The sequence below is a fragment of the Tribolium castaneum genome, chromosome 7, assembly GCF_031307605.1.
Source record: "Tribolium castaneum strain GA2 chromosome 7, icTriCast1.1, whole genome shotgun sequence".
Taxonomy (NCBI): domain Eukaryota; kingdom Metazoa; phylum Arthropoda; class Insecta; order Coleoptera; family Tenebrionidae; genus Tribolium; species Tribolium castaneum.
This window is the reverse complement of record NC_087400.1, coordinates 8,701,204-8,729,181: the sequence shown is the minus strand read 5'-3', so window position 1 is coordinate 8,729,181 and position 27,978 is coordinate 8,701,204. Positions and strand designations below refer to the sequence as shown.

At 30.3% G+C, this 27,978-nt stretch overlaps 2 protein-coding genes across 8 annotated transcripts in view; both read right to left on the bottom strand.

Annotated features, from left to right (window-relative positions):
- Positions 1-12,716, bottom strand: part of Cip4 (Cdc42-interacting protein 4) — a 53,935-nt gene extending 41,219 nt beyond the window's left edge. For all 7 annotated transcript variants that reach the window (XM_064357931.1, XM_064357933.1, XM_064357936.1 and 4 more), the window contains exon 1: positions 12,526-12,716. In XM_064357931.1, the coding sequence (XP_064214001.1) occupies positions 12,526-12,570 (45 nt within the window). In that variant the 5' untranslated portion in view covers positions 12,571-12,716. The remainder of the gene's footprint in view (positions 1-12,525) is intronic.
- A 1,783-nt stretch (positions 12,717-14,499) lies between these two features.
- LOC657781 (tachykinin-like peptides receptor 99D) lies at positions 14,500-26,007 on the bottom strand. The gene is made up of 8 exons (XM_015983942.2): positions 25,935-26,007; positions 22,935-23,182; positions 22,712-22,886; positions 18,750-18,965; positions 18,525-18,675; positions 18,280-18,476; positions 17,432-17,534; positions 14,500-16,787 (listed from the first exon to the last, which is right to left on the bottom strand). The coding sequence occupies exons 2-7, from the start codon at positions 23,146-23,148 to the stop codon at positions 17,435-17,437; spliced, it is 1,053 nt and encodes a 350-aa protein (XP_015839428.2). The 5' UTR covers positions 23,149-23,182; positions 25,935-26,007; the 3' UTR covers positions 14,500-16,787; positions 17,432-17,434.
- Positions 26,008-27,978: the final 1,971 nt, after the last annotated feature.

Sequence of the window (27,978 nt, the reverse complement as noted above, 5' to 3'; positions counted from 1 at the left end):
AACTATTTGATGTTTCGTCACTCAAAAAAACACAATTTTCTGGTAACGTTTCTATTTTTATATAAGCTTCTTTAACCCGTATATAAAAAACAATTGACAGCCTGAAAAAAATTTAATTAAAATGAAAAACGTTGCCAGAACATTGTAATTTTTTGAGTAATAATCCAATAAATACCAAATACCTTTCCTTATACTGAAAATAAATTTTTACCATTTAATAAAATATGTTTATAGGAAGATTCTCGAAAAGTAAAAAAACAAGGAAGCTCCTTTTACGTCCAGAATTTTTTATTACTTAAACTTACTTTATTAACAACTGAATGTAAATTAACTTTACCTGCTGTATTTTATGTTGTCCTTTTTTTAATTGTTAAAAAGAGAACTGATTATTTCAAAACTTTTCAAAATCTACGAGTTAAAAAACATGATTAATGGATTAACTAAATGCCGTGCAATTTCTTAGCGTCCACTACTTAAAGTAAATTTCTAAATTTTCACCGGCGTAAGACGCTTTTCAAATTGTTTAAAGTGCAACTTACACTAGTGAATTACACCCAAAATATACTAGGAAGTAAACACAAAAAAAATGAAACTGCTGTATGTATATCCAAAAAATGCACAAAATAAGTATAAGGTGTTTTACTAAAAAAATAAATAAATTTGCATTGTAACGTTTTTAGGCTTAAATTTTATACAAACTGTTTTAAATATAGGGTGATTCAAAAGTACCGGACAAGCTCTCGGGTGCTGATAAAGAACATCAAACTGAATTAAAACTTCCTAAGACAAAAAATTATTTGAGGCTTTTTTCACAAGATATAGCTCTTCAAAGTTAAATTTTTAATTTAAGTTTTTGGTGCTTCAGATCATATTTTTTTGATTTTAGTTAGCGGAAACGTCAGTTATTGCAATATTAAAGAAATATCTGTTGAGAAAAAAAACAACAATTAATGTCTTGTGATGTAGAAAACAATTAAAAAAAGATTTGACAATAAATTAAATTTGACATCAGAAGAAATAAACGAGCAAAAACTGATACCGTTGCTAGGTAAAACAGATTAAAAAATGTATCAAAATGGGGGTTTTCAATGTTTTTAGTTATTTATTTAAATTATAGTTTAATGCAATTCTATTCGAAATGTGAGATTTGAGCGATCAAAACGTTTTCTAAATGCTCTAAAAAAAATTGTAAAGTATAAGGCGGAAAAGTGGCGAATTCAAAGCGATGTCTTATAACGACTTAAGACCTGGTTGAGTTTGCGAGGTACAAAGGCTTGAAAAATTAGAGAAAACGATGTAAAATTAGCTTAACATATACTCTTTTATATTTTACACCTAATACTATGCATTGAACATAGTAATTTATTTTTGACTTCATTTTTTTTGAGTAAATATTCGTTTATAACAAGTTGAGATTTTACAACGTGGCATGTTTCTTTAATTTTATAGGTTAGTCTCTTTTCCGCCGAAACAGTCAAGTTTAAAATCGTCAGTTGAAAATTTGCTTTTTCATAATTTTTTGTAGCGACTATTGGCAACTTTTTCTCATTTATTTTTTTAGATTCTGAGGTTATGGGGTATGTACTTTGAATATCTATTAACAAATCTTTATTCTACGATTCATTGGAAACCCCCATTAAGTTGCTTGAAAAAAAAATTGACTTCATTTTTGTGCTCAACTGAACGTCTTTTATCACCATACGAGAGTTTGTCCGTCACTTTTGAATCACCCTGTATTTCAACATACCCACAGTAAAAGTTTCAGTCAACAGCTTCAACATTCAAAATTTTTGTAAGCCCTCCTCCCCCAAAAGTAATTTCTGGATCCGCCCCTGACACCAAACCGCCTACTCTGATTATGAATTCAAATGATTGTATGGTATAATAGTTTTAGTTATATCATAGCATACATCTGAACACGATTTATTACGACTTTATTCATATTTTTTTTAAAGCACAAATAGATACTTGTATTCCCAGTTGATCTTTCTATGAACGTAAGAGTAACTTTAGCTACATTTTTTGTAAATGTGACACCTTGTCCTTGCTCTATCAGGGAAATTATGAAAAAAAGAGAACACTACAAATCATTGCTGCATTCACGTAATCCAAAACGTGTAAATCCATTTTGTGGAGCAGTGTATTTTAAGCTCATTGCATATTCCGACCGTTTATTTTGAGTTGCGTACCCTCAGCATCAAATTAAATAATCCAGCAGACAATTGAGGCATCAAAACACCACACAAGCTATAAATAAATCAAATGGCTTATAACGAACGCAGTGTGAACATTCCGTCAAACCAATCGTCGAAATTGCTTCAAAGCAGACGTCTGTCTGACCGTGACCTGCGAGTTCTGTGACCCACAAACTCTTCAACATTCCCCGTCAATCGTTCTGCAAACTCTTTAGAATCTCAAGCCATCCATCTGCAGGTGTTTCTGATTTATGTCCACACACACACACAACGATTTCTCTTTTTATTATCCACACGTTCTTGGTCCAAATTACTCCAACAGCTTCCGAGCCAAACACTCACTCTATCAGCATTTATAGTAACAGTTAACCTAATGACCTGTGACTTGGACACTCTACGAGTTGAGTGACACAACACAAGGGGAAAGAAAAACCAGGTTTTCGCGTTATAAATAGAACTCCTTCCGCTTCAATGGTGGTCACTGGAGTTTTTAAAGTAAACACACAATTTTTTAACGAAAAAAAAAAACGTTTTACGGCATAATTTCATAGTCGGGACGTCAAGTGGCAGAGTTGTAAAAGCTACCAAGTAAATATTTACAAAACATGCGAATGAAATTCGAAGGCAATATTTGTTCAGATGAAGTGATCAAAAGTGAGTTCAATCAGCAACTTTTCAACACTTCCAGTTTGTCAGTTTGAGTGGAGCTTTTCGTCGGAAATGCACTATCTGATGGTTTTGTTCAGTGAGCATTGCATACTTTAAAGACTTTCCTTGTTGGTTGTACAAAATGAGTAATTTTCAGTGAGAAAACGCTAGGTTCTTCTCTCACCAAAGCCATTTGTTTCAGAATTACAAGTCAGCAGAATGTTGGAATCTTATTTTTGATATCATAGTAAATACTAATCCATTTCCTACTTCCTCAGTGATAAAATGAACCAATGAATCATTTCAAAATAAAGAGTGATTCACAAGTGTCGAAGTTACATACAAGAATGAATTTAAGAATTTTTCGAAGCAACTTTATGTCGAATTTGCTAGTTTGTTAAATGGGACTTTTTTACAGAGAATTTTAAATGTTATCAACGTTTCTTTTTAATCATTTGTTTAGCTGTAGTAACAAAGTTGTATTTTTTAAATAGGAATCATAGTTGGCTATGACATATTCGAAAAGCTTGAAAACAATATAAATACAGTTCGACATTTTTATATACTTTTGATAAAAAATATATATTTAAAATATATGAAAGTAGTTGGCCATGGAAAAATTATTTCACATGAAAGGTGTCAATAATCAAGAAATTTTGTGAACTATTATTAAAGTTAAAAAGTAGTATTTTAAAAATAAGCTACGTTAAAGTTATTTTCAATTGAACAAATATATGATCGTCGCAGATTTTAATTCCATAAAAAATATGCAGAAAATTGAAAACGTGTCACTATCATTTGATGACACTTTTTTATGATTTAGTAAAGTGCAAAAAAGGTGACGTTGATAATGTTATGTATTTTTTTGCCGCAGATGGGATTTAATTTTGGTGTTTGGATTGATATTTTTTTATAAAAAATTTTTTTTACAGGCAACCATACAATTTTTTTCCGACATTTCATGTTTAATTAGAAAATAAAATGACAATATAAGCAATATTTCTTTTATCGCAAAATTTGATCTAATAATAATTTAATATGTTGTTTTTAAATGAATTAGTGAATAAACAATCACTAAATTATAAATACTTGTTGAGTAATATATTTCTCATAGTTTTAATTGAAAATCCAAAATTTTTTCATAGAGAAAAAGCGGAACATTGTTTTTTCTTAAATATTTAAAAATAATATATTAAACAAGTAAACATATCAAATCAAAAAAAATAAGTTTTTCAAAAATATCACCGCCGCCTATGATTTCTAGTTAAAAAAAAATAAACATTATGTTATTACAGCGAAACAAAATAGTTAAAAAAACACTGATAACATTATTAAATTCTCTGTAAAAAAGTGTTTGTATAAAATGTTTGTTTCAAATGTGTATCTTTATAATAGGGAAGATACGATTTTTTTTTAATTTATTTTAATGCAGTTAGATGTCCCAAGGCTTTGCGAATTACAACGAATGTGATGACGTGTCTATGACCTACCCTATCTCAATATTGCGTTACGTTACGTCTAGTGAATTCTAGCATGTAATTTCGTTTTTCTGACTACTACTTTAGACCCTAGATGAGTAGTGAAGCGGCACGTGCACACTCCCTCCCTCACTATTCCATAACGGCTGTTTTAATAAAGTACCGGAATAAGCTTCTTTAAAATAGTCCAGATGTTATAACAAGTTATGATGAAGGGTGTAACCGCACACTAATTACGACGACATGGACGGAAATTTAGATTTATGGTGTTAGAAATATTTAACAGATAGCAAAAACCGAAAAATATCAAAAAATATAAATCGCATCTGATCTGAAGCTACTAGAACTAGAAAGATTAATAGAACAACAAAACTACAGCCAACGATTGATCATGTTAGTTTGTTTGCAAATTTAATTTATTATTTGGCAAAATAAGTTTTAATATGCGACTAAAATATGCCGAATAACAAAGACGGTAAAACATTTTCATTTAGTTTAAATTCACACTCCGAATTAATGAACAAAATTAAAGACTCATTTAATTTTTACTATAAGTTGAGCGTACTCAATAATTAATTAATAATTAATTAAAAGAAGACTGAATTCGAAAATCTCAAAGCAAAGAAATGACTGAAAGTTATAATTTTTTATTTCTAAAAAATTAGTGGTAAGTCAATTATTTTTTGTGGGTTCATAAATTCAACACCATATTATTATAAAAATTAAATAGATACAAAATACAGTAACAATTTAACTACTTAAATAATTTATTAATTGGAAATAGAATTCTAAATAAAATGAAATAAGAACTGTATAGGTTTGTTATAATAGGATCGGTTTACTTTCTGAAAACAAAATAAAACTTAATTCCGAATTAAACTAATTCGACATTAGGTTGCCATCGAGGTTACCATTTAAAATGCCTTGACAAATGTCAAGTTAATCTCGAATTTAAATTTGTAAAATGTTATCTAAACCAACTCTTAAACTTATTTTGCATTAACTAAGTAATAAATTAAATTTGGAAACAAACCAAAAACTTTTCGACTTCTTAAACAGTCGCAACATTGCATCAAAGTTATTTTTTTATTTTTCATTTGACTTTTAAGAAAATTAATAAATGTTTATCAATTTGAAGAAAAATTGAAAATTTTTTAACCTAAGTTACTTCTTGGTCAAAATTTTAATGAAGGTATTTCCATAAATGAAGTATTTACTCTAACGATCATTGATAACTTTTATTCAAGTTATATCAATTTTTGAAACATTTAATAAACTGAAATGTTAATAAAATCTATTGTGCGATTAATAATTAAATCGATTAAAAGTAAAGACGTTTGTCTTTACCTGAAATTTTAAATACAATTGGATTACTACGTTTTGTATTATCTTCTTTTGTGCACATAAACTTTTGTATAGTTGGTAAATAAACTACGTATAAAGACGATCAAATTTTTTATTATAATTTGCAGCAAAAAGATTTTTTAAATAATAATTAATTTAAAATATTTTTTTGACAACCAATAGAAAAGTAATCTTTTCGTGGTCTAAGTCTTTAATGAAAATACTTCACCGACAACAATAAGAGTTAATAGTTTTTGTAAATTATTTGTACGGTAAAAAGATTGTGGCAAAAATTAATTAAATAAAACTGTTTTTTAAATATCACAGAAACAGATTTAACAGCATTCCCAGCATATGTACAGTAAAAATTTAATTAACCTTCTTTTTTTTCATTAATTCGCAGTGGTCACTGATAATTTAATCAAAATGAAAAAAGAATCCGTATTATACCACATTTGTTTATTCAAATTTTAGTCGCATATGAAATCTTACTTTGTATCAGCAACAAAATAAATTCAATTTACAAAGAAACTACTTATCAAATATATTTTGTGATTTTTTCTCAAAGTGTCGAAACGTTGTGTCGCGACCAACTTGAATATTGTGCATTTATTAGACTAGAGTTCCTATATTGAGAGAGTTGGAACAATGAATGTTAATTTTCGAAATTTTGTTTCATATACGTCCTTTGGAATGTGAAAAAAAACAATTTGGGATAGAAATCAGTGGTGTTACTCTTCAAATTTGGCGAAAAGTCAAATAAATTTGTCAAAAAATGTTTCCATTCTTCGTCGACTAACTGCGTTTAGAAATGGTTTAGACTGGCAGTCGTCGTCAATTCACTGTTTTTCTTGATATGAACTCCAAATTTTAAGAGATTTCTTTGTTACGTACAAAAATTTTACGGCTAAACTCTTCATCATAAACATTTTTCCCTTCACTTTAAGAAATGGTAATCATCGGTAAAAGAGAGAGAAATTAAACCTTTCCTGACAAGTTTTACGTTTATTATTAACAAGTATTTGGAAAAGTAGATTGTCTAAAAAATGTTATGTACAAAATCTACGAGACTTTGGGAATTTGTCTATGCATTTACAAAATACGTAGGTACTTGAACCCAAAATTGGGTCTAATTTTTAGGAAAGTCGAACCTGTCGCTGCTTGGCCGCCTTTAGCATCTACGTGAACTTTAGATTCTGTTTCAAATTATAAAGTTATTGGAATTCACGATTTTGTTACGTTTTTCACACGAGAAGACCTTTAATATCATTTTTGGGGAAATTTAAAAATACGACAGGAAATATGAAGGGTTCTTGCTGACCAATTTTTGGAACGAGATGTTTAACTAAAAACTGTGACAAAGAAAAGCATTTTTAGCATTGAAGTATGTTTCAAGTTTTGTATTTAATATTAAAATAAATATCGAAAAATTTCAGAAATGTGAACATTAATATTGGTAGGTATTCAATTATTTTCTTTTTTTAGTAGTAATCCCAAAATTCCTATGTTTCCTAAGTCCCTGGTTAAATTTGACGTAAAATTATGTAATTTAAGCATTTGACAAAAATTAAAACCTTGAAATTATTTTCGACATAAACCTTTGACATAAATTATTAACAAAAATTTTAATAAAAAAGAATAGAAATATATACCTTATCCACACAAAACAAAATTGGCTCGGTTTGACGTTCAGTGTCCCAACTCTCCCAATAAAGGAACTCTAATTTGGACGGTTTAAATTTTTTTTATTTATTTTATTAATTAAAAAAGAAGAAGATTTTCAAACACCAATCTAATTAAAAATTAAGCCATGTTGTCTTAATTACTGAACAAATTTGAGTCATTTTCCCGTAAACATGCGATTTAGATAAGATTTCGCACATTTATCCGGCAATATGACTCAGCAGCAAACCTCCGAAAAATGAAGTAAGACAAGTGAAACTTATTTATCACAGCGTGGAATTATTTTATCAATGATGTAATAGCGTTGTCATGTTTCTGAAAACAAACCATTTCATTGTCAGCAATTCTTTCAATTGCTCAATTATCCAAGTGAAATTTTTCTTTGATAACGTCTACACATGTTACTCTCGAATACGTAACAAACTCGAACAATTCTAATGCTTCAGTAATTTGAAATTAGCATTAATTTCTGTCAGTAAAGGCGTGGTGAGTTATGAACGTTGACCCCGGGAAAATGCACTCTGGTCTAGCTGAACCTTCCGGTTGTAATTCCTCAAATGCATCAAAAGCGTGGGCTACCATATCACCCCACACTGGAAACATGAAGAAGATACAAAGATAACAAAACCGACGTTTATGACTTTCGAGATAAATAAACGAAGAAAAAAGAGAGATTGCGGGGATTTAATGTCACCTGTAACCAGATACAAACTTCCGCTATAACAAGAAAAATTGTAAGTGGGATTGCACCTAATTATTGAAGGGATTTCCGTCTCTTGGTAAAGTTGGGTAATTGGCTGTCGAATGTGACACGGGAATTAAATGCATTAATCAAGCAGTATCATAATTATGTTCACTTACTCATCCTTTAATTATTTTATAATTTTGTGACACGATTCGTGTTCCGTGACTCAAGACTTTCACCGACACTAATTTTTTGGGAATGACTGTCATAAAGTGACTCCCAAGAAAAATTTTTAGATACAAAGTAACAAAGTCAAACGAGTTTATGACCAAATAAAGTTTATTTTCTCTCTGTACTTGGCTAGAACATTTCACAAGAAATCAACTCTCTAAAGTACTCTAAAGTAACTCTAAAGTAAAACAAAAAATGGTATCACAAATCAAATAAAATAAATTTGAAATCAGTTAAAGCAACAAAAACCGTACATTTCTGTCACGTGGTGTTATCTTTCTTATCTTTCAATTCCGTCTATTGTTTCATGTATTGGAGAATAACCTATCAAAACATAAACACAAGATTTTTATCAAACAAGCGATGAGAATGCTCGTTTGCAAAATTTTAAACCCACATGGGAACGTACATACAGGCTGTATCAGAAATACGTGTGTTAATTTTACCACATAGTAAAACTCATTAAATAAAACAACTTTTCTATGTAACGTTTTGCAAAATTCTTAATTACAATTTTCACTGTTTTCCTTCTCTCCTGTGTGCAAACGAGCCGGTCAGTGGTAAATAATTAATTTGTATGCATAGCAACAATTTTCATTGTTGTTTTAAATTGTTTAAATTATCCGCTTCTATCACAACGAAAATAGTTGGGCTCTTTTTAAAAGCTTTTTTTAACTTGCTTTGTTGTCTGTCTGTCTGTTTCAAATTTTTGGAGCCAAATTTGGAAGAGTTCCCATTGTCCAAATGAATTGAAATTTTGCGTACTTACGTAATCTGCGTGACAATGCACTCCTATGTGGTTAAATACCCCCTAAAGAAGCTAAATTGAGTTTTAAAGTTTTAGGTTATGTTTACAAATGTGTTTTCAATGTGTACATAGCGTATCTTATACCAACATTAACGGTATGTTGGTCATTAGCAAATATATTAATACCTGAACATTTTCATTACATTTCGTTACAAACAAATGTCGCTATTTTTTTACTTCATTTATCTTGTATAGAGTATAGACACATGCTTTCAATGCTAACAGTTGTTTTCTATCACATACTACTAAACAAATTTGCACAAATCCCAACATAATGGTGTTACAATAATACGGCAAAACTACATTTCAAAGAAAAAGGCGTTTAGAATAAGTAAAGACTAAAAAGCAATAAATAAAAAAAATGTTTTTTTGAAAAAACCTTTTATTTAAAAGATGCATCCAAAAGTAAAAAATAAGGTTTTTCTATCAGAGGAGAATATTTTTGCTTTTAAATTTTTGCTAAATTAATTAATGTGTAAGCAAAAATATTTTCCTCTGATAAAAAATAAATAATAAATTTAAATAATTTAAAAATAAGTAAAGAAATAATAAATAAACAAATTCTAAATTTAAATGAAAGCTTTTTTCTAAAAAACTATATTTTTTATCCTCTTCCAAATTGTAAGTAAATCTGCGAATTTTTTATTGAAAAATTACAAATAGAAAAGATGTCTTATTTGTTGAGACACATATTTCTGATACAGCCTGTATTTGGGAACGTTTAGGTACCTAGGCATAATAAAGCGAGGAAATAGCTTTAGTTTTGCCGGTGTTGAAAGTTGTAGATAGCTTGTAAACGAAGTTAAATAAAACAATAAAACATTATCCTTACAGTGACACTACAAGGACGTCCATTTATCTACTGACACTTCTTTTCCCATATAAATGTGAAATGCATATCAAAGTACAAAAAACGCATTAAATCGGTGTCTTGTTAATAGCAACTAACATTTCTTCTAAGCTTATTATTTCTGTTGGAAATAAAATTTACATAAACATATTCGAAAAGCTTTGCATACCTTCAATGAAAACTGACTTGTAATGAATTAGATAACATGCAACTAGAACAGATTTATTAAATTATTTCCTGGCAAATTCTCCGGTCGCAATTTCTTTATCAAACTATGGAGTAAACCTGTATCAGCTCTTGTAAAGACTAAATAATGCAATGTGCTGAAACGACTCTGTGCTCAATCACTGGAAAAACATTTGTATATATTATAAATTGTTGTTTTGTTGTGATGACGTGAGTGGAAAATCGATAGGAAAATTAGCTGATTTCATTGTTTTTCAGCTCATTACTTTCGGAATCCTCAAAACGAATAATATTTAATACTCTTTCACATACATTTATGTCTCTTGTTTGAGTTACAAAAAATTCAATTTTTCCAAACTATACAGAGAGTGCCCAAAAACTGGCGCACCAATTCAGTGTAGATAACAGGAAAAATTCTGGAACAGTTACTAAAAAACTCTAGAGCTACAAACTTATTTTGTTCTTCTTCAGTTTTCAATATTTTTTTTATGTTTTTATGTTTCCCTAACACAATGGAGAATGATTATTTTTAATTTACTATCAGTCTAGCAGTTTTTTGAAAAAAATCACAATTTGTAGATGTGTCAACAATGGAAATTATTTCCTACAAAACCATTTCAAAAATAATTTATTATTATTGTTGTTCAAATTCTGTTCGACATATATCATTTATTGAAAATTCGTTATTTGCCAATAACTTTAATACAAAGAACTTTCTTTCCTATTTTTACTTTTATACAAGATGTTTCACTCAACTTAAAGAAACCTGCGTCTGTAAAATGCTACCAATACATATTCCAATACAAACTCGATTACAAATTTTGAAAATCTACAGTCTTCTCTAGTTTGTTCACCCCTTCAAAAAATTACGTTTTTAAGAGTTAGTGACTAAAATAGATTTAATAAATCATTAATGAGACAGTGATAAGTCTGAAAGCTACTGTCAAAGATTTCCAAAAATAAAAAAAAATAAATGTGAATCTAGTGACTTGTGACATATATTTAGGTTGATGCATTAGGCGCAGGCCTCGTAAAGTTGTGTGAAACAACCTGTATGTAAACAGTTCTCTACCACATATTGAGCTGGTGCGCTGGTTTGTGGTCACGCCTGTAGAACAGAAAAATAAAAAAATTACAGTTCTCGAATTCTTTATATTTTTTTTAGTTTTCTTTTGATTTCTCGGGTGCCAAAGATGATAACTCGTCAATATCAAAAAATGTTTGAGGAAAATTATACTGAGAAAGTTTTCGTTTTACTTCTCATAGTTTTGCTTTGAAAAAATGTCAAAACAAGTATTTTTTTCCTTTCTAGATTAAGAATCTTGTCTTAATTTTTTTAAATTATGTCTGATTCTCACATCAACAGCAATTTGCCAACGAAAACAGCCAACTCAACTATCTTTCTTTAGGTACAGTTTATAACATGTCAAAATTATTTTGACAAGCAGAATGCCAACGCTAAAACAATTACACCCCTAAAAATATGAAACACGTTTTAGTAACACAGGAAACTTAAATTATCATTCTGTTTGTTCTGTTGGCAACAATACAAATAAACAATGAATGTAACAAATAATGTCAACCCACATTTTTAAAGTAATCACAACTTTCATTGTTTTCTTCAATGACTTTAAAGGCCATATTCTGTAAAATATGAAAATTGCGGAGGTTAGACCGTGACAACTTTAATTTAAATATTTAAAAATGACAATAAGTCCTATTGTATTCAACTATGGTACGTACATAAGTAATTTGTAATTAAACAAGAATTTATTCATTTTTCTTAAAAAAATTAGTCAAGTGTATTAAACAATCCTAGACTACCATGGTGTCACTTTGCATGGCCAACTCTCCCGACCGAAATTTTAAATTTAAAACGCCCAACTGTTAAAATTCTTGTATCCTTCGTGGAAAATTTAAGAAGTGACTAAGGGACAAAATCAAATATTTATTCGGGTATGAGTCACCAAACAAATGAACTTGTACCCTGCGCACGCCACCCCCGATCGCTCAGAAAACTAATAAAACAATCGAATAAGTGTGCACAATAAGTGACTTTCTATGTTATTACACAATCCCAACGCATGTTTTGTGTGTTATTGAGCAATTGGTGGGATTTCGTGGGAGTATAATCCCGACGTGGCCACCTGAGACGGGATTCTGACACACCTGCAAACCACTCTGACTGGTTCACCTGAGTTAGTCATGCAGGTTGGGATTTGACCGTTTTGGTCCAACAGCGAACTGGTTGACCGTTCCTCCGAAAAAATCGGCCTCACCATCTGTTTTTCCCCCTTTTGTTTCGAGTAAATAACCGGGTTGGAGATGGCAAAAAAGGATCGCAGTGGCTTGGTTTAGCGCAAAAATGCTGTTGTCTAGGTGATTTGGGAATGAAATTGGGGGTTGGAGGGACTCACCCAGAGCTCGGTGCCCCAGTTCATGCTTTCGGTTGCGGTCGTCATTAATCCAATAACAATAACTTAACACTCAACAACACATCAAACAATTTGCTTATAACCAACACTGGGATTTTCTTCAACCGTCACTACCCAACATGGCTGTTTCACTTTAGACAGTTCTCAAACGAGTGAGGCGGAGCAATGTGACGGGGTTGTGAGAGATAGAGATAAACAAAATTGAGGCGACTTGATTGCTAGGTTCGAGATTTGTGGCGCCCTCTCAGCGATGATAGCAAAAACAAACGCAGGTTTCTTTATTAGCAAAAAATTCTATAATTTTTGTAGATAAATGAGATACATAGAAATTTGATAAAATAGGGTTCCAAAAACATAAGCAAAATTACAAATTTCTTTTCATTTAGATTGGTTGCAGCGAGAGAATCGATTTAGTTAGTGTTTTGCGATATTTACGTTGGTAGTTCTGAAAATTATGTAAATTATGTTTCAAAATTATGTAAACGGCAACGTCCTAGTTTGCAAAATTATTTTTTTTAATAATATTGATAAAAATGTATAAATAGTTATTAACTTAAAACTTATTAGAGCTCTCATTGAAACTACTATAATATAGACTATAAATCTACAACTCATTTCCCGTCACATTTAGGATAGAGAGTGACCCAAAAGTGCGTGCATGCTCCATAACTTTTTTTCTGTGCAAGCAATCATTTTTTTTTAACGATAGGTTTTACATTCTATGTAATATGTCTCATTGCAGTTCATAGTAGAAATGGAACAGCGCATTTGAATTTTTCGAGATAAAAAATAAAGCACAAATTGAGAGAGTCTGTAAAAGAAAAAAAATTGTGTTAAACTAAATCCCAGCGACTAAATGGAGCACAAATTAAGATTTTCTGATGGGTTTTCTTCACAGAATTCTATTCTTATACAGAAACTCTTGATTTGTGTTTTATTAACTCCAAAAAATTCAAATGCGTTGTTGCAAAATTCTACTATAATAATCTGACATGGAATATATTGATCTGTTACACTAGTTTACAAACATTTTGTTTTCTTTAAACAAGAGATAATTTGAACTGATTTTGTCTATCACGTTTAGTTTTTTTTAATATATATTTATTCAAAGCTTAAAAAATTAGTTTTTGGCATTCGTTGTTTTTGTGATAAACTAATTGTTAAACATTTTATTTGCTTTAAAATATCGTCAAGTGAATGTAAATTAAGCCAAACAACTTTTGTTTTGTTTATGGTAAAATTATCTTAATAATACCTGGGAAACTTAAGCGATCAAATAGTGAACGTTTTCATCAAAATTTAAAGTCTTATGAAAAGAGGTATACCAAGGTTTGTGGGATAAAAATATTTTAACCGGTTACTGCTGGTTACAATAAGAGAAACTGACACTAATCAGTGTAAAAAAGAAACAATCTGTGTCATTTTAAATTTTTCAAAAGTTTTGAATCAATCTTTTTGTGGTGTCTTTGGCATTCGTTTTTGACGTGATTGACAAATTGTAAAAATTTTATTTACTTTAAAACATCAGCAGGTGAATGTAAATTAAGCCCAAACAACTGTTTCTGTGTTTGTGTTGAAATTATCCTAACAAAACCTGAGAAGCTTAGGCGATGAACATGGTGAATCTTTTCATGGAGATTTAAAATAATATGAAGAAAGGTATTAACGTTTTTTAACAAAAATATGTTATTCGGTTACTACTAGTCTACACTAAGTTAAATTGATCCTGATAGCACAACAGAAGAAGCAGTCTGTTGTCTGTTGCAAAAATTCTCAAATACTAATGCTTTATAATGAATATTTAAAAAAACTTGACGTCCTATTTTTTTTCGACTTCAGTGTCAGACTTGGGGTTAATTATTCCACCGATACACATTGGTTTCATCTCATCATAAAAAAACGTTATAAACTAGTGTTATATTAGTAAATTTATATTTTGGAGTACTACAAACATAGTAGACAATCAACACTTTCTTTATTCAACAGCAATAAACATTACATCTTTTGGAAAAATAGGTACAAAAATAGATTTTTTCAGCTCCTATAGTAGAAAGTACAACACTCGGTACAACATTATTGTACCCATTTGACTAGAGAAAGTATCACTTTTTACGACTGACTCAGGCAATCCAGAAATACTGAGACAGTTGGTAATTTGCTCGTAATTTGCAACACTGGAACCGAATTCGATTTTTCGTGGTAATTATTTGACGTACAACCCCTCAAGAATGTTAAATTGTTGTTAACTGGAACCGTACTCCATTGGTATCCTTTAAAATTTAAATCCAGTGTTGCCAACAAACGCAGTATTTCTGGATCAGTCTGTACTTTACCTAACTGAGTCAGTAAAATAGTTACTTTTTTAGGAGCTTATTCAACAATAAAATAAATTAGAGATTTCTGGAGTGCGTTCATAAATAACATTTCGATAAAAAATTGCTCAAAAATCGTTTTAAGTGCTTAGAGTGTTCAGTGTGTAATTTTTAAGATCGTTCATAAATGAACGACTTACTTACCTTCTTACTTTACTATGGCATCACTGTGACGTCGCAACACACAACCGGGATTTTCATTTATGAACGCACTCCTGCAGATTTCAATTTCCCAAAACTAAATCACAAGAATAAGTCATAAACTTATAACAGTCGTAACACAACCTAACTGCGTTCACTTAAATGAATGTTGTAAAAGTAGTCGCCAAAAAAAAATTGTATGCACCACGGCAGTAAAGTGTCTTTATCGAATCGTTTGGTTGCTCGCCTCGGCTTCGCCTCGGCTCTCAATTTCCAAACTCTTTTAATAAAATTCCACTTTACTGGCTTAGTATAAATATATAGCTACTTATTCATCTCTTGCAGGCATATTACGCCTATTCGGAAATAAAATTAACTAGACGCCCTCTGGTGATGACTTTTGAACTATGTCGAAAACAGTAAGGAAATTTTGGTAATTCCACATTCAATTGACATTTAATGAATTGTTTAACAATTTTGCGTGTATAGTGTTAATTGCTTACATTAGAGAGAATCACTTTAAAAATACGTGGTGGTAAATACTAGCGTTCACTTTGGTTCTGCGGTTTTTCGTGGTATAAAGTGTTTATTGTTGGAATTTGAAAGTGGATTGGAAGTGAAAAAGATTTGAATTTTCATTACAAAGTGTTATCAAACAGTTGTCTAATTAAAGACTATAAGTAATGGATCACAGCGAACATAAAGTTGGGCTCAAGAAACCAATAAATTAGTGAAGTTTGTGAATTTTAGGTTAGAATTTTTCCACTGATAAGATCATGAAATACTTCGATAAATCAACAAAACTACAATTAAGATTAACAACTGCTAATACACTTAAACGTAAATTATGCCAAAAGGTAGGCTTTTCAATATCTTTGTAATAATTTTCCAATAAAGAAAGTGAACCAAACAGTCAAACGTTATTCGTGTTTTCCTCGTCATCTCTAAGAATTTGTCAACATTCGTTTCTTCCACCAAAGATACAATAGTTATTCCGCATAGGCAATGTAATAATTTTGAAGCCTCAAAATTCGTACAACGCTCAAAATATCCGAATAAACGTTTTCCCGCCATTTATGGTTACTGTTTTCGACCTAGCTCAGTGGCGCCCCCAACGGTAACTTTACTTCCGAATACAATTGTCTGAGTACAAAAAAAAACTAACAGCTCTATTAGTCAACGCAAAAATTCCTTGTGGAAATTCCGTAATTAAAAACAATAATAAAACTACAACAAGTAAAGTTTTGGCAAGCCACCTATTAAAATTTAGACACAATGTATTTGACATGTCACGGCTAATGTGTTAACTTGGTTAGTCTATAAACTAGCTGGTTAATTTGTTACCTTGCCAAGAAGTTGGCTATTTTAACAGTTTCAACTAATATTACTATTATTACTAAATAAAAGCTAATTTACTTGTGTTACTGGAAAGTCTGAATTTGAAATAAAAAATCTCTACCTAATAAGCTAGAGAATGTCTTGGAAAATTTATAAACTATACAGCTACTTTATCTTATCTTTTAATTAGCCAAGATTCTTAGACACCTGTTTGGGTAGTTTAAAAACTAACCAGCTAGTTTACAAACTAACCAAGTTTACACATTTGCCGTAGTGTACACAGCCCCGTGAATAGGAAAATCCAGTTTCTTGGGTAACACCAAATAGTGGTATAACACATAAATTCCTTCAGAAACTGCATTTTGGAATAATTTGATACAAATGTTGCATATGCTGAAAGAAAATTATCTTCTTAATTGCAGTAAGCTAAAAAAATAATAGTATATTCTTTAAGTTTAAACCTTTTTCTTTCCAGTGGTGAAAGTTCTACTTTTCTGAGATTCTTAGTTTTTATGTAATGATTTTTTTAAAACCAAAAAGCGTATTTTTGTTAAAAAAATCAAGTTATTTCAAAAACAAAGCAGAATCGACCAAAGCAAAAGTGTGTTTTGGTTAAAAAAATCAAATTATTTCAAAAACAAAGCAAAATCGACCAATAACAATTTAGAACATCAGCTAAATCCAAAAATGCAATAAAATATAGGTTGTTCCAGTCAAAAAAACATACGTTTGTGTTGCAGCCAATTTCGGAAACAGTCTATATACTTGAAAAACTTGAAAATAATTTTAGATGAGTCAGGGGGTTAGTATGTACGGCTCTCGTAAAAAAAGATTATTTTTCGAATATTTAGAGGTCAACAATGGACTTTTTTACATCGCTGGGACACCTGTATGTAAAGAGAGTTGTACGAGTTAAAAGTAACGTAGGAGCGCTGAAGTCGCGAGTAATGTAAATTCCGCGAGTACGTATAATTGCTCGGTTTCACAATAAAAACCATTTTAGGAACAGCATCTGCAACAAATTTTAGTAAACTCACCATTCACACAGAACTACGTCTTCTCATCGTGTGCCGATACTTCGCTGATCGACTTACACGAATTCGCAGACTTGAAAAAAACTGTTTGAATCCTCGCCGAAATCTAAAATTAAATAAAAAAATTAATGAAATCAAATAAATTATACTATGTATTATACAGTGTGGAATTTTTAACTGGAATAAAATTTGTAACTTAGATATAAGCGACTTTTGTAAAAAATCCTGAAACAGGTCGATTTTTTATTTTCTTTGAACATCACTTGATGCATGCGGTTTTTGTTTATCTGTTTTCAAAAATGCACAGCCACCTCTAACTTTTTTTTCAGATGTAACGGTATGTCAAGTGTCACTTCAGGTGAAAGAGCACTTTGCAAGGAATGCAACGCACTGTTTGTTTTCTGAATATTTTCAAAGCCTACTCGATAAAAAAATGAAAACCAATTTCTAAAAGTTGAGATTAGGCAAATCACACTAGAAATGTTGCAAAATGTTAGAAATTCATGCTACTGTCGTCATGTTATTTCCTAAGAGAGGAACAGTGCCCATTTTAAACAACTGTTGCTTTAAATAATGTTCAACTTATAAAATTTTTATTTTTTTATCACGTAGGCTTTGAAAAAATTCAAAAAACAAGTAGTGTGTTGTATTGCTTGCGAAGTAGGCTTTGATACGAGGTGTCACTTGACATACCATTACATTAAAAAAAAAGAAGTTAGAGGTGGCTGTGCATTTCTGACAACAGATAAACAAAAACCATATGCACCAAATAGTAGGCAACAAAAAATAAATGTTTACTTGTTTCGCTGTATATTTCCTTAAAATAAAACTTCTTAACAGTTAACACCTACCTGGTGTACATCCAGCAATAAATCATTGGGTTGAACATGGAGTTGCTCATTGCTAACCAGTAAATGATTAAATACGTTTCCCGAATATATGCAAAGTTGGTTATTTGCGGAAAATATGCTGTCACAATAAAGTACAGATGATATGGAAGCCAACACACAGCGAACACAATCACGATAACCATCATCATTTTTACGGCCTGAAATAAAATCTGAATCAAACGTTAAAGAGTTATTTTGACAATGACCTGCTTTTTGCTCCTGATAATCTGCATTTGGCGCTCTGTGCATTCCCCGATTGTCTGTGATCCCCAGAGCTTTATCCCGATTTTGCCATAAGTGTAAGTCATTGATCCTACAGGCACGACGTAGGCCAAAAAAAAGAATCCCACGTTGTAACTGAAATACGAAAAATTGAGTTTGTGACAATAAGCAGAGCATTTATCAAAATTTTCCAAAGTATACCAACTTACAGATGTTCAATTATCGAATCGTTAGTCTTGCCATCCGGCCATATAGAGTAACAAATAACAGTTTCTTCCCCTTCTTTATTGTGCACCTTGTAGGTGTTGAAGAACATCAGAAACGGACTACCCATAATTATCCCCAAAAACCATGTAGTCATTGCTAATAATACTGTCAAACCACGGCTAATTCTTTTCTTTAATGGAGTTATTATAACCATGTATCTATAAAAAATAATCTCTATACAGGCTGTCTCAGCTAAGACCTTCGAGCCTGATATCTCAGATATTTGTTAACGGATTTTTATGAAATTTAAAATGCAGATATTTTAGAAGATAAGGATTAAAATCCAATTAATGCAACAACTCAAGTCTTAAAAACGTAATTTTTACATGCCTTTTTAATGTTAAGTTAAAATATCGTCAGTGAAAAATGTTGTCAGAAAAAGCTCGTACGTGGAAGACGTCTGTTTCGCGAGAAAAATGAGAAACAAACTGTTAAACGTGGGTACAGATGCAAAAGTGTAGATCTCTATGAGACAAATGAGCACTACCATTGAATTTTGGTCACTCCTACTCGCAGATACGTAACTGTCACGCAAGGGACATTTCACAATTACCTCTCACCCACAAAGTTAAAAAACAATATTTTTGACTTATTTTTGGTACTGGATGCTTTGATTCTTTCAAAAAGGACTAAAAAACTGAACAGCTGAAAAATTCTAGACATTTGAACATTTAGGACTTTGGAAATGTTTCGTACACTGCTGATTGGATTCTCTTCAAAAGCTTGAATTACAGCCCCAACTATTGCTTCGTTTTCAGTGACGTGTTTTGTTCTCACTCGATTTAGTTCAGGTACGCTTCCTGTGTCTTCAAATTATTGACAATTTTTTGAAATTTAAATTTCATAAATAACATTTCACAAAAAGTCCAGCGACACTTTCCATAGGCGAATATTGATTCCTTTTTTAACAACACAGAAATTTCAGCCACTGTTGTTAGTTTTTAAAGTAATTTCACCAAATTAAAACAATTTTAGTTTTCTGACAGCGCGCACACTTTTGTGGTGAATAAATTGTGAAAAAAACTCAATATAGTGTCCGTTTTTCAAGCTCCACCGTGGGGATCTCAGTTATCATAATAGATAAGAGGTCGGTTAAAATTGAGAAAACTTGCGCATTTTTATGCTGTACAATTATATGAAAAAAAATTTGATGTGTCCTTTTAAGTTTTTAAATTATTGAAAACATATTCGAAAATTTTCGATTTTCGTTTTTGTTTTTTCAATCGAAAACCAAAAAAGCTAGACGTTTTTAACTGGTTCTTCAGGCACGTTTTTACAAGGAATCTAAATCTGTCATCGTATTTTCCAAGGCGTTCTTGATGTCAGAGTTATAACACTCAACTTTGGTTTTCCTTATGAAAGCCATGTTCGCATTTTTATATTTTTGAAAAATGTTTTTATTCCTGATTACAATGATGTATCACATGATATAATCGAATCTTACAAGCTGATCAAAATGGAGAAAAAGGCATTTTTGCGAAGAGTGCTTAGAAAAAAATGTAAACAATTTTGGTTTTAAACAAACTAGATTTTGGAGGTTTAATTGAATTTGGATCTAGAAGGTTCATTTTTCTGTCAAGCTTACTTATTCAAAAACTAAATAATATGATAAATTTTGCACGACAAAACAAGAAAAAGTTATAAAAATTCCACTCGCATATTTAATAGAAAGCACTCTTTGTAAAAACGTTTTTTTTTAATTCAATTAGCGTATTTTATAATTTTTAAAAATTCTACCCTCAAAGGAGGTTAATTATAAAAATCATTTTGTAATTTATATCCATAAGAATTGGTATTTGGGCTTTCGCTGAAAAATTGAAAAATGAAAGAATATGTGTTTTATGTTTCAGAAGTTCCACCCCCTAAAAGGGTTAAATTTTAAAATCCGTTAATTTTGAAGTTATATTCATGAAAATTGATATTTAAGCTTTCAGTTAAAAATTCAGTTAAATGTAAAAATTCTTCATTAAAGAAGCATGTAGTTCAGGATTTTTAGAACTTCCACTCCCTCTGAGTCAAATACACGTCATTTTTTAAGTTATGTTGTTCATGAAAACTGGAATTTGGGCTTTTAGTTAAAAATAAAAAAACATTTGTTTTTAGGATTTTTGGTCAAATGAAGTGTTAAAATTTGCATGAAAATTTTTGTAAATATATTATCCATGAAAAAATTGTTATATTATTGTTATATTGAGGCTTTTGGTTCAAAACAATGAAACGTGTTTTCGGATTTTTGAAAATTCTATCTCCAAGAGTGTTAAATAAAAAAAATAGTTTTATGGATATATTTGTGTAAATTGATATTTCTAATGTTTTTGAAAATTTAATCCCAATGGAGCTAAGGAGAGGATAAAAGTGTGTAAGAAAATTTCTAATTTTCTAAGTTATATAGCGTGTTCGCCAAGTTAAGACACTACTTTTAACATATGAAGTTATGCATTGTTATTAGAATTTTTAACTTCGAACACATTAATAAAATGGTGATGATAAAGAAGGTACGATGGTAATTACTTTTTTTAATTACTGAAACCGACTTTAACCAAATTTGCAAATTTACAGAAAAAAAATTACAGGTGTTGATCAAAAAACCTTGCCACAGTTGCCATTTAATTAGTCGCATGGATTTACTCTTGCACTAATAACAAACTTACAGACATGTTGCTATAATCTATATAAGAATAAAAGTAATACGATTGAAAATCTAATGTCCTTAGTAATAAGAAAATAGCTTTTTTTAAGCGCTCATCTTAAAAAGGGCAACACTTATAAAACTTACAAAATATTCAATTTTTGTTAATAAGCATTTCTGTAGTTTGCTGGAATGTGAGTTTCTGAGAAAAAGTGGATTTTTTATTTCATTTAAAAAAAGGTTCCGCGTTGATTTGAGTTCACGAAATCATAAAAGTCATAGATAAAAAGCATAAATACACCATCTCCAATCAAATCAAAGTTTCTACACAGTTTACAAATATTTCTCTGTAAACGCCGTTGGTGAATTCTACTCTATCCAAATAACGCTAAAAAACTTTAAATTTAAAAACAATAAAAAATAATTAAAAAGAATAGCAAAAATAATTTGTTAAAATGAAAAATCCTTGTATGATAATTTCAAATATTCTCTTTACACAAAAATATTTAAAATATTCTAATGCGATGAGCCGCTTTTCCCAAATGACTCAGTTGTTTGGTGATACTGTAGTTGTTAAACAAATTATATATATTATTAATTAGAACGTTCATCTAATATTCATATATATATATATATATATTATCTAGCTTGTAGTTACTGAACGTTCTAATTAATAATGAAACCGTTTTTTTTTGTATAAATAGGTAAAGTTGTTTTAATTTGTTAATATATATATATAATTAAAATTTACGCGAACGAAGTCGCGAATAGCTGTTAGTATTATAATAAAGTAGTTACATTTTCATTTTATTACAACATTAATTCAAACAAGATGAATTATACCGCTTGCAATATCAAACCGTTAAGTTTTTATCTAATTAGGGAGCACTGGTTTTATACGAGAATTGAAAAGTCGACAAGCACTAAAGACAGATTACCGAAAACAAAAAAAATATCCAGCATCTCCATGTTGTACGAATATTATTGTTTACCCAATATTTCGTAATTTTATTCAGGAATAATATCAAACTAACGAGCAGTCTGAATTTTAACGTTACTATTATAGATAGGAAGTTAGGTAATCCTTATTCCTAACGATGTGACTTAAATATTATCCTGCAGTAAGCAGTTGTTTTGCTAGTTTAAAATCTCCATATTTAGATTTCTGAAAATGGATCCATGATTATTTATTTATTTAATAATAATAATACTCGTCATACTTGTACTTTTCAATCATAATGACATCAATTCTTTACAGTAATTCTCATTACCTACCTGTCGAATGAGATGCACATGAGGGAAAGCACCGATGCACAAAGGGCCACAGTAGCCATAAACTGCGATATTTTGCAGTATAGTTCACCAAAAAGCCAATTCGAATTTAATATGTAGACAAAGTTAAACGTAACATTGAGTGTCGAAAGGATGGTATCAGCCACCGAAAGGTTCACTTGAAGAAGAGTAAACAAAATAAACGAATCATCCTTTTGTAACTTACACAAAAAATAATCTGTAACCGTCAGCATCCACTTTTGCGAAAATATGATCCAAATAACGATTAAATTTCCACCTGTTGCTACAATCACCAGTCCTCCATAAAGCATGCTCCAAAAGATTTGTCTCCACATCGGTAGAATGAATTGATCGCCACCCACACCTTCTTTATGATTGTAAAAGAAACTGGTAAAACTATGCTCCGTAAAGTTATTCATGACAGAATAATCTATTAGAGACAAGAAGTCTTTTCTGAAAATCATCATTGTATTAGAAAGTCAAGAAAATTTTCATCATATCAACAGTGGTGGCTCGGGTTAAGAACTAGGCAAAGAGTTAAAAATTTTACATTTTTGTAAACGTTTAATTTTTAATCCTAAAGAATAGGGAAAGATTTCATTTTCCGAACCACATCGTAAATTTTTTAGTGGAAGTAATTATTAAAACAAAAACAAAAAACTGTATCAACACTAATTACATAATAGTATATTATAATACGAGTTTTATAAGACGCATTTTGTAGCACGCACGAATTTAAGAGTAAATGCGACAAAATGCCTTGTAAACGAGATATCATACAGTATTTTTTCTAATTTTCACATTTTTTTACAAAAAAAATAATTTTCTAAATTTAGGGAATTTTGTGACAGTTGACATTATGGGCAAGGTGTTTGAAGGAACTATATATCAAGGATGGTATAAGAGCCTCTAAAGGTTCGTATTTGATTCATTTAATTAAATTATGACACTGACAGTTCTCTCAGATAATTGTCAAAAAACTAGGTTGTCAACAATATTTAACTAAATTACCCTAGTTTTTAATGTAATTATTATAGCACTCCCTTGGATATTACGATACGCAAATCGCGTATCGTAATGACCTCAGTAAATTAGAGTAGACCGTCCCTAGTAGGCGGAATTTTTGCCACATGACAAAAATTAACAGATCAGGATTTTTCAAAAACTGATTCCTTGCTTAACATAAATTATTCCGAAATGGTGTTTACCACCCAACAAAAAGCCTACATTGTAGAATGCTATTTTAACAAGTGAAAAAATAAACAGAGAATGGAAATATTTAATTGGTGAATGATGCCTAACGGAATTTCGAAAGAAATTTCTCTAAGAATTTTTTTCTCCTCTACACGATGTTTTGAAAAGAAATGTGGCTAAAGTTACACTTTCCTTTCAAAGCTTGCTTTAGTTGATTTAGTACATTTTCGATCTCATTGTATTATTATTATTATTGTTATTATTATGTCGTATTTTTTGAGACACTCTGTATAATTAAAAATATTTTCCTGAAATGTGTTCTAATTAATTCAAATATTTCGCATTAAAAACTCCAGCTTTAATAATAACTGAGCTACAGAAGACGGGAGCTAGGCTGGACCATTCTGTATATCTTGATGAAATCTTTCTTCATGTTTTTAGTAACAATCTAAGTGAGTGTCAAAAAATGAATTTTTCAAATTGGAAAAAAAAAACATTTCTGAACAAATTCCTGGTATAAGTTTTTGGCTTTTTTTATATCAACTGAAATCGTTTTTATACAGCGTGTTGAGAAATGGTTTAGCAAAGGTGGATAAAGATAAAGAAAGGCAGAACGAATCAATTCGGTAAAATTTATGAAGATCGAAAATTCATAGTTTTTTCAAAAGATTATTCTGAATTTAAAGTTCCAAACTTTGAGAAACGCTGAACTAGAATAATAAAAATTAGTGTAATTTTAATATTTTAATATTACTGACAAAACAGCAGGAGTATATTAACTTCTTGGTCCACTAAATTATTTTATTTCAATTTGTATTAAATTTGTTATAAAATTTTACAGAAAAAAAAAGAAAACGAAAATGTTAGAAACGGGATTCGAACCACCCTCACAAATGAATATGTTAGCAACACTATTTAAAAATTCTCAAAACGTCCATGAGTTTAATAAAAAATGTTGAATAAAAAAAAATTTGTCACACAGTGGTTCTCAACAAGTAGATTAATAATTTCTTTTAAAGAAAGTACGCACTTTTCGGAAAAATGATATAAGGGTTATTAACTCATCTGATCACATACGAAATAGTGCTAAGCCATTCCCCAACACCCAGATACGATTCAAATTGATTAAAGTAGCCTAAATGTAATAAGGAAACACAAAAATATTTAATTTTGTGAAATTAGAAAAATCATTAAAAAATATAATATGTATGTGATGGATATAGATAAGTACATACAATGTATTCAGAAATGGTTGTTTATCAAGTTACCTATGAAATTTGAACGCAATGTACTGCTTAATTTAAATTGTGAATGCCGTCAAAGTGAAAGATCCGTCAAAATAATGCAAAAAGTTTCCAATCCAAAAACGAAAATCAACTCAACAACTACTTTTGAAAGAACTTTGCCGAAAAATGCCAAAAAGTGAGTAAAAAGCTAATTGAAAGATTTGACAAAGAAACTACAAAAGTCATTTGGAAGAAGCGGCACATTAAATTTATATTTCATAGTCAACTTGAACCATTTTTGAACACATTTTAGAATCAGCACGTTTAAATCTTAATATTCATACTAATTAAATTTTAAAGGAGGGTTTTTGTTGCACACCAGTGTTATCAGCCGTTCAAACTTAATTTTTTTTTGTTTTTAACTTTAACTTACTTTTTTAACTTGTTTAATCAAGCTGAAGTGTCAAATAATAAAATTTTGAACTGTGATATTTAGTTTGAACCCATTTTTTTTCTAAGTTTGCGCTATTTTCTCAACCACAAAGAAAAAAAACACACACTTTACCTAATTCTAGATTCGAATAGTGGCATAGTATTCAAAACTAATTAATTACTATTATTACAATCACTTTATCACTTATTAAATGATACCTATTTATGCCCACAAAATTCATTTAACTAACATCGGAACTAAAACTAAATTTAATACAATTTAAAGGAAACTTTAATTTTTTAATTAATTTAATTTGATTGAGTACGGCGAAAAGAAAATGGACTTGACTTACCATCAAAAATTTCTCTTGACTGTCTCAACTCCTTGGCGGCCTACACGACACTGAACTTGAACGCAATGTTTTGTCCCTATTAAGGCAACGTATAATGTAAGGAAATTCCAATAAATGCACTATAATTGCAACGAAGGGATCGCGCGAAGTGCACTTGCAAGTAAATTATTAGAGAGGTTGTCTATACGATTTTGAGGGAAATTCAATGATCGTGCTGTTTTCATGTTCTTTTAAATGCATTTTAGGATTATTTTCTTCTCCACTACTTACAATTATTTCTCTCTGATGTTTGTTAGATTTATAAAATTAGTACTTTAGATCAGTAGATTTTTTAAAGTTAAACTAAAACCGCACAAACCTTTTCGATATGATACGGTTAATGTGGAAAGCTGGAAAGTTTTTGTAGATTAACTTGTTTGTTGAAATTTATGATCAAAAAGATTTTACTCAGACTTTTGCTATCTGGCCCAGGTGGTAGGGGAGTCATTCTTTTTGATCGTGACTGTACTCATTATGCAAATAGCTACCTAAATTCCCGAATACGATGTGCGCGTTAATTTCTAAGGAAAATAATTAAAGAAAAAGGGAAGGTTATTAGAAAAAATAATTAAAGGAAAAGGGAAAGGAAAAAGGACATGAAATATAATAACTTTTTGTGGAAGAAGCAAAGAAGTCAAAAACTAAAATTGGAGCTGTCCACAAATACAGTTTCTATGTGTAGCAAATAACCGTTTAAAAATTTCTCAGAGAATGCTAGGCATCATACACCAATTGAATATTTTCACCCCCCGTTTTTTTCACTTGTTAAATTAACACTTTACAATGTTGTTGGGTGGTAAACACAATTTCGGAATAATTTAGATTAAGCAAGAAATCAAGCAAGGCACGGCCTGCTCTAATTCAGTTTATTCTCGATCTCATATCTGTTACGGCTAATGTGTAAATTTGGCTAGTTTACAAACTACAAAATCTTTACTTTTTACTTGAAAGACAAAATAGCTTATTAGTCTAGTCAAATTGGACAAATCGGTGGAAAAAATTCCCAGGGAATTAGAATTTTTTTAAACGCTTCCTTTACACTTGGGTAGATATACAGGGTGTCCGTTTTTCGAACTCCACTCAATTATTATCAGAAATACGAGGTCGGTTAAATTAGGGCAAAGTTGCGCATTTTTATGCTGAAGCCATATTCGCTTTATGTATTTTATTCTCAATTTGTGCTCCATTTCAACAAGTAACAGAGCTCAACAAATTAAACATCTTTTTATTTGCAATTTTTCAATAAAAGTTAAATTAATATTAAAATAAAAATTTAAAACAACAATGAAAATTGTTATTATGAATGTAAACTAATAATTATTAAACACTGATCGGCTCATTTAAACAACAGAAAGGAGGAAAGCAGTCAAAATAATAAATAAGAATTTTGCAAAATGTTATACAGAGTGAGTCAATAGTGGGTTATTTCTGATTTTTTTATTACTGATTCCAGCTGACCAGAGTTAAAAAGTTTCAAAATTAATCCACGATTACATTGTTCTGAGCATTATCAAGTTCATCTTCACAGTTTTGCTAAAATTTCACTATAGACTAAGTACTAATTATTATTTAAAAGATAAGAAATCAGTGATTGTTAAATTAAAATTTTTAAAAGTCAAACGTAGTATCGAAGTGGTAAGTGCAATTAGTACCATGTGATTTTTTAAATTTTGGTCTAGTTATCCATGCCAGTTACCTAAGCAGTGAAATGTATTGCGTAAAAAACTTCAGCATCGCTTTATCTGTCAATAGCTCCAAAATGTTCACCGAAGAACATAAAAAAATATGTTGCAATCTTATTTCCGTCATGAACATCGGGTTAACGTAACTGTCATGGATAACTAGACAAGAATTTTAGAAAATCACTTGGTACTTTTTGTTGCGTCTTAGGACATGTCAGAAATAACCCACAATTGACTCACCCTGTATAAAATAGTTGTTGTACTTGATAAGTTTTATTAGGTGGTAAAATTAATACACGTAATTGTATAAGTTAAAAAATGTA

What these genes read in the sequence shown, in the direction of transcription:
- LOC657781 (XM_015983942.2), bottom strand. Translation starts at nt 23,148, where the DNA reads ATGAATAACTTTACGGAGCATAGTTTTACCAGTTTCTTTTACAATCAT. An exon ending in TTATCAGGAGCAAAAAGCAG is followed by an intron (nt 18,477 to 18,524) that starts GTCATTGTCAAA and finishes ATTTTATTTCAG; the next exon opens with GCCGTAAAAATGATGATGGT. An exon ending in TATTGCTGGATGTACACCAG is followed by an intron (nt 17,535 to 18,279) that starts GTAGGTGTTAAC and finishes ATTTAATTTTAG; the next exon opens with ATTTCGGCGAGGATTCAAAC.